Genomic DNA, 13,411 nt, shown 5'->3' on the forward strand with positions numbered 1-13,411 from the left:
AGAAGAAGTGGGTTACACATTGGTCTCACTCTTAGAAAACACATTCCCCATTACAACTGTCCCTCTCCAATCGGTGCGTACAACATGGTGAGGTTCATCCACAAAGAGCAGTCAGAGATCACGATGGACTATGCAAATCTACCTGATACTACATCAGCCAGGAGAAAAGCCCCGAAGAGCTGTTCTGCTGAGGATCGTGAGGCGACTGGTGAGACATGAAAAAAATTATACATGGTGTAGAAAAGCTATAAGGAAGAACCAATTTGTAAGTGTTTACTACAAATGTGAACATAGATCTACTTTGATGTGACATTAATTAATTCAGTAATTTTGCACCTTAAAACCATATTATTATAAATAATATTCTTGTTTAACTTTATTTATTCTACTACATGTTGTGGTTTACGGACCTGTCTCTCTTGGGCCTGCATGCATCCTCAAAAATGAGTACACCTACAATGTTCTAGACAAGTTTTTTTTTGTGGTTGTGAAACCCACAAAAATCTGGTCAATGGCCGACAAACAGTCCTGCCAAAAGGCCAACAGAGCAGAATTTTCCAACTAACTCTGTACACCTTCTCACCCGTCCATGTGATTTGTGCATTCAGGGAGGAAACTGTACAGACTGGTGGCTGTGAGCTTTGGACTCCTGTGTGTCCTACAAGCTGCTCTCAACATTTCCCTGCGTCTCGTTCTCTGTGAGTCATTTAAAACATTCTCTCCTTTGCTCTGTAATAGACTTTTTTTTTTCTAAATCTCTTCTTTCCAAACCATAAAAAAAGATCCTGTTGCTACGACATTTGAATATTTGCATTTGCAAGATATGACACTTTCTCTGAGGGCTTCCTAAATAAGTTGATGCTGTAACGTATTTTCATTATTATGTAGGTAATCAGCAACAAGGGAATGCCTCATTCTAAGTTTGTGTTTGTGCTTTCAGGCTTGCTTACAGTTCTATAACATTATTGTTTCTCAGACCTGTCTGTCATTGCAAAATAATTTGTGGTTGAATAACTTTTATAAGGACACACAATTTGGGGAAGTCTAAAATCACGAGGCATAATTACATCACCGGAAAGCTGATATATTACTGTGACATCACATAAGAAGCATATGGGACTTTCCGGTTTTACCCCTTAGTCACAACTTTCTGCATGTAAACTTGTTTGTTAACTAGTTAAACTTTGTTCCCTAATGTCCTCCTGTCGAGGTGTCCTCGACTAAGTGTTTCTGCCCTTTCAGACAGCTCAGACAGTAAGACACTAGATACAGAGGCCGGCTGCAGAAACTGGACTGAGGAGACTGCAGAGCTGAAGAGAAAACTGATTAACTTTGGTAGGTATGAGGATGAAACTTGTGTTGATGAGAGCTTGCATCCATTGCTGCAAGCATTGTGGTCATAGTTATAGGTGATGTTGTAGCAAAATATATTTTATGTAGAGATGCTTCAAAACGATAGAATTATAACCTTTTTTTTAAAAACTTTGAGCTTTATAACGCATCATTTGCATTCACTTTGAATAATTTCCTGTTTTAAACGGTCAATGTATCAACTGATTATACAGGTCCTTCTCATATAATTAGCATATTGTGATAAAGTTCAATATTTTCTGTAATGTACTGATAAACATTAGACTTTCATATATTTTAGATTCATTACACACAACTGAAGTAGTTCAAGCCTTTCATTGTTTTAATATTGATGATTTTGGCAAAAAAGTAAAGAAAAACCAAAAATCCCTATCTCAAAAAATTAGCATATTTCATCCGACCAATAAAAGAAAAGTGTTTTCAATACAAAAAAGTCAACCTTCAAATAATTATGTTCAGTTATGCACTCAATACTTGGTCGGGAATCCTTTCGCAGAAATGACTGCTTCAATGCGGCGTGGCATGGAGGCAATCAGCCTGTGGCACTGCTGAGGTGTTATGGAGGCCCAGGATGCTTCGATAGCGGCCTTAAGCTCATCCACAGTGTTGGGTCTGGTGTCTCTCAACTTCCTCTTCACAATATCCCACAGATTCTTTATGGGGTTCAGGTCAGGAGAGTTGGCAGGCCAATTGAGCACAGTAATACCATGGTCAGTAAACCATTTACCAGTGGTTTTGGCACTGTGAGCAGGTGCCAGGTCTTGTTGAAAAATGAAATCTTCATCTCCATAAAGCTTTTCAGCAGATGGAAGCATGAAGTGCTCCAAAATCTCCTGATAGCTAGCTGCATTGACCCTGCCTTTGATAAAACACAGTGGACCAACACCAGCAGCTGACATGGCACCCCTGACCATCACTGACTGTGGGTACTTGACACTGGACTTCAAGCATTTTGGCATTTCCTTCTCCCCAGTCTTCCTCCAGACTCTGGCACCTTGATTTCCGAATGACATGCAAAATTTGCTTTCATCCGAAAAAAGTACTTTGGACCACTGAGCAACAGTCCAGTGCTGCTTCTCTGTAGCCCAGGTCAGGCGCTTCTGCCGCTGTTTCTGGTTCAAAAGTGGCTTGACCTGGGGAATGCGGCACCTGTAGCCCATTTCCTGCACACGCCTGTGCACGGTGGCTCTGGATGTTTCTACTCCAGACTCAGTCCACTGCTTCCGCAGGTCCCCCAAGGTCTGGAATCGGCCCTTCTCCACAATCCTCCTCAGGGTCCGGTCACCTCTTCTGGTTGTGCAGCGTTTTCTGCCACACTTTTTCCTTCCCACAGACTTCCCACTGAGGTGCCTTGATACAGCACTCTGGGAACAGCCTATTCACTCAGAAATTTCTTTCTGTGTCTTACCCTCTTGCTTGAGGGTGTCAATGATGGCCTTCTGGACAGCAGTCAGGTCGGCAGTCTTACCCATGATTGCGGTTTTGAGTAAGGTCTGGAATCGGCCCTTCTCCACAATCCTCCTCAGGGTCCGGTCACCTCTTCTGGTTGTGCAGCGTTTTCTGCCACACTTTTTCCTTCCCACAGACTTCCCACTGAGGTGCCTTGATACAGCACTCTGGGAACAGCCTATTCACTCAGAAATGTCTTTCTGTGTCTTACCCTCTTGCTTGAGGGTGTCAATGATGGCCTTCTGGACAGCAGTCAGGTCGGCAGTCTTACCCATGATTGCGGTTTTGAGTAATGAACCAGGCTGGGAGTTTTTAAAAGCCTCAGGAATCTTTTGCAGGTGTTTAGAGTTAAGTAGTTGATTCAGATGATTAGGTTAAGAGCTTGTTTAGAGTACCTTTTCATGATAAGCTAATTTTTTGAGATAGGAATTTGGGGTTTTCATGAGCTGTATGCCAAAATCATCAGTATTAAAACAACAAAAGACCTGAAATATTTCAGTTGGTGTGCAATGAATCTAAAATATATGAAAGTTCAATTATTATCATTACATTATGGAAAATAATCAACTTTATCACAATATGCTAATTATATGAGAAGGACCTGTATAACCAAACACTGGAAATGTTCTACAATTCAATAAGTTAAGTTAAGTTATTAGTCAATGGTTACATTGAAATTTGTCTTTCCGCATATCCCCTCTCAAGTTACCACACTTCAGAGGGGGTCAGAGCGCATGGTCAGCCGCAGTACAGCGGCCCCTGGAGCAGTGGTGGGCACCATAGACGTAATACCAGCCACTGCTAGTTTTACACCTAACACCCTCCTCTCCGGTGCCGAGGATCGAACCAACGACCTCATGGTTACTGGTCGGCCACCTTTCCTCTAGGCCACATGTGTCATCTGGCCCGCGACACGTTTTGATCTGGCCCGCGAATCAATTCGGCCGATTTGAACCAATTCTGAAAAAAAAGTAATTTTTATTTTTTTCATGGAGCCTGTGCCATATCCGCAAAATTGGACAACTGTAAGGTCAGTGCCTGTTGTATTTGTGTATTCAAATAAACAGTTGTTTATGTCATTAGTGCGTATTGGCGTCTTTGAGCAAAATACCCCCAACATTTTTGCTGCAGCGCTCCGCGCCGCACCTCCTATTCCCATGGCCAGCAGCAACCTTTACTAAGACATTGCCTGGGGGCTACAGAGATCCCTTGTGATCCGTGATAATGTAGGATACATATGTAGGCTGAGTGATAAAGCATATTACTGAAAAATAAAACTATAGATTTGGAGTTGACATATGTACGTTATTTTGCCATTATTTTACTGGTCCGGCCCACTTGAGATCAGAGAGGCTGTATGTGGCCCTCAAACCAAAATGAGTTTGACACCCTCTAGGCCTCTAGGCCTACCACAAATAACAAATGTGATATTATTATATTATAAATAACTTTTCTTTATTGTTATCCATAACAGATATACACTATTTCCAACAAGGATGGGTGTATCTCCGTCCGAGTTTCTATTTCATTTCTTCCGTCAAGAAATCCTGGCAAGAAAGTAGAGATGACTGTCAGCAGAGAGGCTCAGACCTGGTTATCATCAACAGCAAACAAGAACAGGTGTTTGTCTATTAGTAATATGTGAATGTGTGAGTTTGAGGATAAAAGAAACAAGGTCAACTAGGTGGAGGCTGATTTGAAATGTATTTCCAGATTGATGAATAATCACTGTTCTCCTTTGTAAACTAGGGCTTCGTAAGAAATTTCCACAAGTTTGCATGGATTGGACTCACAATCGGAGGAACCAAAGAGGTGTGGAAATGGGTGGACGGCACTCCGCTGACAACAAGGTTCACATATTCCTCTCTTGTTCATATAAGATGATGATATGATTTTTATTTTTGCAACTCAAAATCTTGCCATATTCCACCATGTTGCTGTTCAATGCTTCTTGTTTCCTTTTTTGAAGATGATTTTTATGTGTTTGTTTGTTTATTTGTTTGTTTGTTTCAGCTACTGGGGCCCTGGGGAGCCTAACGGTTATCAAGACAAACAGGAAGACTGTGTAGAGTTACGGTTCCATGATATTGAAAACAGCTGGAATGACATCCCATGTACAGATCAAAACTTCTGGATTTGTGAAAAAATTGTGGATCTATAACTCAGCATTGAAAAAAAAAAAACCTAAGCATGAATATAAAAGAATGTCATCTGGAAAACTATTTCACAAACCTATTTCTGTACATTTGGGTGACTTGTGACTTGTGAGTGAGATGATTGCTTGACAAATTGGCATAATGTCAGGGGAAGAGAAGTGAAATGTGTGTGTGTGTGTGTGTGTGTGTGTGTGTGTGTGTGTGTGTGTGTGTGTGTGTGTGTGTGTGTGTGTGTGTGTGTGTGTGTGTGTGTGTGTGTGTGTGTGTGTGTGTGTGTGTGGCAGCACTTGCTTTTCGAACATCAATAAAAGCGCAACAGATTGTGCAACAGATTGTGCAACAGATTGAAAAAAGACCTTCTTTCCAAATGTTTCAGTCGGCAGTGAGACGGATTGGTATAGTGACTTTCAAGAGATATTGCAACATAGCGCCAACCAAAATGGAAACCACCTTCAGGCAGCTGTACTTTATAGGCCAAATAGGTTAAGGTGGTCACCTCAAATATTTTACACTACCAACCCTCAATTTCCTGTTCAGTAGATATTTGCATGTGTAAGTACAAAGTACCGGCCACTACCGGCGATACTGTTCAAAATTATAATTTAACAGGACCACACCGTACCATCAATACAGTAGTAGAACATCATGGATTATGTCATCTATGTTAATGTGGAGAGTTCCTCAATTAATCCCAGCAAGAAGAAACGAGAGATAGAAGGTTCTGAAAATATTTATGAAAATGTGTTTATCCCCACTCTGGAGCCGCACAGAACTGGACCTGCCGTCTCAGGTAAAGACTATATTTTCTAACAAATAATAAAAAATAAAAAAAACATAAGGAATACAAAAAATAAAATTACTGAAAGTGTAAAATGGTCAAACAGGGACAGAGACTGCTAGACTGATTCTGAACGGTTCTAACTAGAGAACAGAAGAAGCCAACAGTGCATGAAGTAATTACATGGGAAGCTAAACAAACGTATGCTTGTATCTAAATCTATGTTGAGTCAAACTAAAATATATATTCCACATGTATGGATGGTTGCTTTTCAATGGATGACTTTTAAACATTATTTATATCACAAAACATTTGCGGCAACACCAGGCACTACAAACATTGTACGGCCGTTTAATTTCTGTTCACAAATAAATTCACGTACTGTAAAGTTCTGAAAAAAAGTGCCAGTGCAAAGGTGGATTTGATTTGATTTGACTTGACGTTACAAACAAACGACAAACACATTTTTAATTTGTCTTTTGAAATGTTGTTATTATAAAAACTACTGATTATTGCTGTTTTAATGAACAATTTTGTTCTCGGCTCGTAAACAGTGACTACAAACCACACAATCAAGTTCTTAAAAATACAATAGCTTTATTGAGCTACTACACACAACTGATAACTAATATACTGAATATACAAATGAAGGAATAAAGGCAGTCTTTTGGCTTTCCTGTCCTAGTCTTTCGAGGAGGGGGCACGGTGTCTGATCTCAGTGATATGAAACTTTACACTTCCTTAAGGCAACCAGTCAAAATGGAAACGCGTGTGTGATAACTGGGTGTTAAGTTGCTGAAAAACAAGGAAGAAAAATAGAGAAGAAGAAGTTTTTAACAAATACGTCACGTAACACATTTGTCCTAACACAATACACATAAGGTTTGTCTCTGAAGAAATGACTGAGACGACTTCGGATTACCTGCCTGATGCTTCATCCAGGAGTAAGTAAGCTTTTCTGACACTATCAAACATATTGTATCTTGATCTGCAAGCAGAGTATACGTTTGTAATGACCTTCATGACCTGATCATTTTGAAAGGCATCGATTTTGTCAGGGACAGTGTACAACCAGTAAAATACATTTATTGTTTCTTGTTTTGTTCAGTTTCTTGTTTAAAAAAACAATCATATCATGCCTCACTGTCTAATAATAATGGTGCTGTATCTGTCTGATTTATGCACATAGTGAAAAAACTCTACAGACTGGTTGTTGTGAGCTTTGGACTCCTGTGTATCACACAAGTTGCTCTCAACATTTCACTGCGTCTCACTCTTGGTAAGATGTTTCTGATCTCTTAAAGAGAAGATTTTATGATTTTGCAATTGACAGTAAACTCTGTGTAGTGGTCTAAATGGCAGATGTATGCATCTATGTACGCCCTTTATGCTCTTTAGACAGTTTACACAGTAAGACACCAGATATTGACGCCAGATGTGAAAACCTGACTGAAGAAAGAGATGAGTTGAAGATGAGACTGACTGACTTTGGTAAGTGTGAGAATGACACAAGACCAAAAACTAACATACCAGCCAGATACTGACACTTAATAATTGCTGTGTTATTATTAGCATCCAAGGCTGGTGGTTAGAGACTAGGGGTGGAATGATTCAAGTAACTTATGATATGATACTGTGACAATATTTGGCCCTCGATAACGATAATACCATGATACACGATATTTACAGTTATCAATATATTGCAAGACATTTCATCAACCAAACATCATGATATCTCTGTAACTGAAGAAGAAAAAATATCCATAAAAGGCCAAAAGGCAGGAATTATGTATTTATTCAGAACTGACACAAAAAGCTTATCAGATTCGTTAGTGTCCAATCTGTGCAACACAAACTGGCCCATCGCACATACAAAAAATTGCACGGTGCACCTTTAAGTAGTGACTTTCAAAGTAGCAAAAGGGGAAATCCGTTTTACAGAACACATCGATACATCTCACAATAGAAATAAAGACGATATGACGCTTTATCAATTCTTCGTCCCACCTCTATTAGACATCTGTAAAATCTATTCATTCTCGCTCAACCTGGTGTTCTGCTATATTGTTTTGTTTAAAAGCTTTAACAGAACCTTTGACCATCCAAAAGAAAGAGTTTTCAGATAGCATTCTTATTAACTCAAACCCCTTTTCAGTACTTGTGGACAGCTAAGGTAAATAACACCAAACCAAAAGGAATGTGACTTTGCAGTCCGATGGCCTATAGGCTCCTTTGCAGACACTTTTCTACATCAGAACCAGTTAATGCAAATATTGATTCTGTTACAAAAGATCATAACCTTTTTACTTAAAATGGCCGTTTTACAACAGAACTCCCGGACTGAAAAGATAGACGAGCTGCTACGTGACGTGCGGCAGCTACGTGACATCGTAGCAGTGGGACACAGTGTAGCCAACTGATTCATTTAATGACGAGGAAAAACACCACACAATAAACAGTGCCGCGCTCACATTTTCGCCAAAACTCTCTTCACTCTAGCCGAGGTGACTACAAACGGCGGAAATGATTCAAACCAGCCGCTTCTTTATTTATTCCCCCCGTGTTGTTGTGAGCGTGTATTTACTACTATCTATGGCGTAAACACAGAGACGAACAGTGCTGGCTGCGGCAGCTACGTGACTATGGGACACAGTGTAACCAACTGATTAATTTATTGAAGAGGAAAAACACCACACAATAAACAGAGCTGTGCTCACATTTTCGCCAAAACACAAGACTATCTTCACTCTTGCCGAGATGACTACACATGGCGGAAATGATTATTTCGACCAATCAAATGATGGCAGTGTGTAGCTCCGCCTTTAAGGCACCCTTTCAGGCGGCTAGTACCCCTACGGAGGAGTACTGAGATTTGGAGCGGCTCAGAGCGGTTAGGTGCGCTTAAACCGTACCCTACCCAACTTTTGGCAAATGAAAAGCCAAACTACCCGGACCGAACCGCTCCGATCCGACCCGCTCTACTCAGTGGAAACGAGGCATTTGAAACACAGAGGAGCGCTGCACAACACTGCTTAGAGGGCTCTACATTAACACTCCAAATGGGGGTAAATGTAGACTTAGGCAAGTAAGTTATTGAGTCCACCCTCCACTTTGGCTGGTGAAAGATATTTGTCCACGGGATCTGTGCTCGTGCAGAGATTCTAGGTATAAAAACTAACCGGAAGGAGACGGCACATTACCGCAGTTAAGTTAGCGCGTGTACAAACAGAACATTTCCTGTGCGCATTCACATTAAAAGCCTGTTACTAGCCAAACGTGAGTTGACTTTTATTTTGAAGCCGGTAAGAACAGGAAGTTAGCGCTTTTTTCTAGCTTGAAAGGCAACTCCTTCAGCTGCAGCGAGCAGTCAACAGTAGCCTAGTCTATTTAAACAAAGTTTTAAATAAGCCACTGAAAAGCTACTCCCAACACATTCACAACAACCTATTTAATTTATCCTAAATTGTACCAATATGTATACTTATTTATTTAATAGGCTATGTTTAATGTTTTAAAGTTTGGTTTTAATTAACAGAAGGACATTATAATAATAATAATTCTGAATCAGCAAAAAATTGCAATTGGCAGGTTAGATTATTTTGTCTAAATTGCAATCAGTGCACCCCTATTCATTCTTATATAATTATTACTGCACACACTAGGATATAATATTAATTGAGAATCTCAAATGAGACCAAGATGACATGCTCAAAGGTAATTAGAGCGAAATGCAAGGGTTAAGGTTATGCAAGTTTTCGATCATAACTTTGTGTGCTACCAAATTTATTTTTGTGCTACTGAATTTTTTTGCTTGCTAGCACCAGTGCTACCACCTAAAAAAATAAGCGTACAGCCCTGGGACTGTTAACGCTCACCCAGATCGCATCCACTTTTCGATTAAGTCCGTAAAGCACATCCAGCTTGCGGTTCACTTCGCTTAATACTTGAGTCTGTACGTTAACAGCCTGGCACAAGCCCTCAAAGACGGGCAGCTTGTTAATGGCCTGATGTGCAGCCAACGCCTTTTTAACGTTGCAGTAGAACAAGAACCCGCCAACACCAAACAGCAGGAACCCTCTTTACCAAAAGCCCAATTATGTAGATATCTTCAGCATCCTCAATGGAAAGTGTTGCCAGACACATCGGGTTCCAGCTGCTCCATGCGTCCCAGTTGTATCCGGCAGCAAAGGTTCCATCAGGACAGCGGGCTTCTCCTGTGCCCACTTTTCTTGTTGAGAAAATTTGATCTATTGCAGAGAGACCCCAGTTGAGCAGATCCATAATTTAGGTATTCGGAGGAATATGCACAGAGATCAAGGTATCAGGGTATGGATTTCCAGGCTAGCATTTCACTTTAAAAAGGTAAAAAAAAATCTCCCGGCGGGGCATACCCCCGGACCCCCCTAGCAGGGTTGTGTCCTTGGCTGGCTACTATTTTCACCCAGCTGGACATCGGAGCCAATAGTGGAAAGACTATACAGTATAGTGTGTATAGTATATAGCTCTGGACTACCACCATCCGGGTTGCCCAGTCCCAAAGCTTTCTCTTCAATCAGCTCAGGCTGCCTACAGTTAATACTGCGATTAAAAAAAAGATACGTTATGTTGTATATAATGTGGCCTATATTATACGTTATTCATAAACATTTTGGAAAAAAAACATGGAAGAATCAAATCTCCCACACAGCAACACTCAAAGTGTATTTGCATATTGTGTTCTACACAATTCACAGTAAATGTGCCAAAAAGCAGACGCAGAGATCTTACAAGGGCAAAAAAATTGCCCTGCGCGCGATCGCATCTTCGGTCTCTCTGCCCAGTGTGCGCACCTAAAATGTCTACAGGCCCACCCTAATCTAACTGTCTACAACCGGGCCTGTATAGGAGTATGGTTTCTTGACTCGTTTGTCGATTATTGATATTGATTGATTAAATTATTTATTTTATCAACAGCTAACTATTCCCAGCAAGGATGGGTGTATTTCAGAGGTAGTTTCTATTACACTTCTTCAATCCTGAAAACCTGGCAAGATAGTAGAGATGACTGTCTGCAAAGAGGGGCAGACCTCATCATTATCAACGGCAAAGAAGAGCAGGTGAGTGTGTGTGTGTGTGTGTGTGTGTGTGTGTGTGTGTGTGTGTGTGTGTGTGTGTGTGTGTGTGTATGTGTGTGTGTGTGTGTGTATGTGTGTGTGTGTGTGTGTGTGTGTGTGTGTGTGTGTGTGTGTGTGTGTGTGTGTGTGTGTGTGTGTGTGTGTGTGTGTGTGTTGGGGGGGTGCATGCTCTGCTGCCGTGATGCGCGCAGCCCCTTGATCACTGTGACGCGTGCGGCCAGCGTTGATTGAAAGCTCATGCTCATGCTGTCACTTGCTCAACTGTCACTTGCAACTGTCACTTGCTTACATTATTTCGGCCGTGGATAGGTTTGCCCGTTACGTGGCTTGTTAATAATTCCTTCCCTGTTAAGTAAGTTGTAATCGGATACCGTTGTATGGATGCAAGTTTGTGTGTCAATCACGATCCACCACATTCTTTGCATCTACTGCCTAAAACCCTCCAGTAAAAAACCCAAACTGCATTTCTGACTCAAGAGGTGTTCTTACCAACACACCAGGGCGACACCAGCATTCCGTGAACTACCTATAGAGTCCTTTACCACACACCAGTTTTAACAATTACAGATGATCATTTTGTTTCTGTTATAAAAACAAGAAGTTCACCAGACAAAACCAAATGCCAGTGTGGATTGGACTAACTGATCAAGACACAGAAGGAGTATGGAAATGGGTGGATGGCTCACCACTGACAACAAGGTACACACATTTGTCTTTCATTCCAATTAACTCATTAGTGTCAGAAGTGTATTTAAGCTCCTTTCAAAGTACAAAAGTATCTGACTACTACGTAGATTTATATAAATTGGCACTGTCAACAAAATATTATAAATCTTTCATTCTTAACCTTAATTTTTTACTTTAAGTGTTGCTAGGACTGGCTTGATTAGTTTATTATTTATTGTTTCTGTGATCATTCTTCATGAAAAGCTTTTTTTGTTGGTTCCAGCTTCTGGCGCACTGGGGAACCTAACAATTTTAAAACGAGAAATGAAGACTGTGTAGAAATAAGGGACAACGACGAAAGCAGCTGGAATGATGTTAAATGTGTTAACGAAAAGCTTTGGATCTGCGAAAAGAAAATGGCTCTGTAACTTAGCTCATGTTTTGGTTTTTATGCCGAAGACAGAACGACATGTGTGTTTACCACTTTCAGCTAAACTGTAAAGCCAGAATTTAAACATGTTGCGCCTTAACACAAATATCCACATGGTCTTTTCTTCTTTGGTTGCAGAGTGAGAATAATGAAAGTACTGTAATAAATTTCCCCTAATTTGGTTCCAAACAAATGTCATCATGTTGAAAAGTCAATGTAAGATTCAACAAAATATTGGACTTTAATATGTGAACATTTTGTTTCCCATTTCAAGCTTACAGCCAGTGTTGATTTTTTTCATAAAGCATTACCACATTTGACACATAACCTTTACCATGTGTTATTATTCATAACTACAAAGGTCCTCAGGAAAGTAGTTATTTTACCCCAAACCATGATCTTTCCATAAAAGTAACCAAAACCAAGTTGTTTCTGGGGCTAGATCTAAGCCCCTGAATGAGAAATGTGTGTGTGTGTGTGTGTGTGTGTGTGTGTGTGTGTGTGTGTGTGTGTGTGTGTGTGTGTGTGTGTGTGTGTGTGTGTGTGTGTGTGTGTGTGTGTGTGTCAGTGACTGAGAGGATGAAAGAAAGAAGTAGGTGCTGTGATAAAATCAGTAACTAATTATAGATGTGCAACATATCTAGCAACCACATCCTGCACACCCGTTCCTGTAAAGACTTAACTGTTTTCATGTGTTTTAGATGTGTTAGGGGCTTTCATTTCGAGAAATTGAACTGAACCTGGTCATTATGCCACATGAACCCATGCGGCCCTGATACTGGCAGAGATAACCACATGCACTGTCTGCAACATTATACTACTTTACTGTATATACTTTGTATACCAAGGCAGATACCATTAAAGTTGCTTCATTTCATCAACATCATCAAGTTTTGCATTGATATAACTTAATGGTTAACTGATTATGTTTAACATACAGTACTTTTAACATGTTTGCTGGCTAAGCTTGTTTGATTGTCTGCCATTTTTATGTTACGCTGTTAAAACACAAGTAGGCGAATGTGTCCTGAGAATGTCTGTGATTATTTTTTTGATCCAGCGAAAATGATGTGCATTGCAACGTTTATTCAGCACAAATACTTATGAGTTTTTACACATTGTGCCACATTTTGCTTGAACAAAATGTTTTTAAAAATTGAGACAATCCATGTGTTGTTTTGTTTAAAATTGAATTTAAAGTGGTCTCCAGAAGGTGGGTTTTGATGTCCTTTCTTCTGCTCTTGGGAAATATATGTATTAATCGGAGCTATACCATTACAGCTCAATTATCCTCTTGTGTCTTTCAAGGCACATTTAAATGTGTCTTGCAGGCTTTTTTATTTCACAAGTGAGTGAGGGAGTATGGTGGAAGTAAGGAGCGAGAAATGACTTCTTCACAACAAATCTTGTGTACTCTCACTCCAACACACACAGACACACTAGAAAT

The 13,411-nt window shown here is 40.3% G+C and overlaps 1 protein-coding gene across 1 annotated transcript; it reads left to right on the forward strand.

The window, feature by feature from the left end:
* Window positions 1-53: 53 nt before the first annotated feature.
* Window positions 54-12,436, forward strand: LOC307251450 (uncharacterized protein). Its single transcript, XM_080028821.1, has 13 exons — window positions 54-208; window positions 609-698; window positions 1,243-1,335; window positions 4,295-4,440; window positions 4,570-4,670; window positions 4,834-4,958; window positions 5,739-5,766; window positions 6,637-6,698; window positions 6,944-7,033; window positions 7,153-7,245; window positions 10,708-10,850; window positions 11,467-11,567; window positions 11,818-12,436. The coding sequence occupies exons 1-13, from the start codon at window positions 85-87 to the stop codon at window positions 11,960-11,962; spliced, it is 1,341 nt and encodes a 446-aa protein (XP_079884947.1). The 5' UTR covers window positions 54-84; the 3' UTR covers window positions 11,963-12,436.
* The last annotated feature ends 975 nt before the right edge of the window (window positions 12,437-13,411 follow it).

The sequence above is a fragment of the Ammodytes marinus genome (assembly GCF_949987685.1).
Source record: "Ammodytes marinus genome assembly, chromosome: 6".
Lineage (NCBI taxonomy): Eukaryota > Metazoa > Chordata > Actinopteri > Uranoscopiformes > Ammodytidae > Ammodytes > Ammodytes marinus.

Bases quoted from the DNA above. Each gene is read 5' to 3' on its own strand.
- LOC307251450 (XM_080028821.1), top strand. From the start codon at position 85: ATGGTGAGGTTCATCCACAAAGAGCAGTCAGAGATCACGATGGACTAT. The intron at 4,671-4,833 runs GTTCACATATTC...TGTTTGTTTCAG, and splicing joins GGCACTCCGCTGACAACAAG to CTACTGGGGCCCTGGGGAGC. The intron at 10,851-11,466 runs GTGAGTGTGTGT...TATAAAAACAAG, and splicing joins TCAACGGCAAAGAAGAGCAG to AAGTTCACCAGACAAAACCA.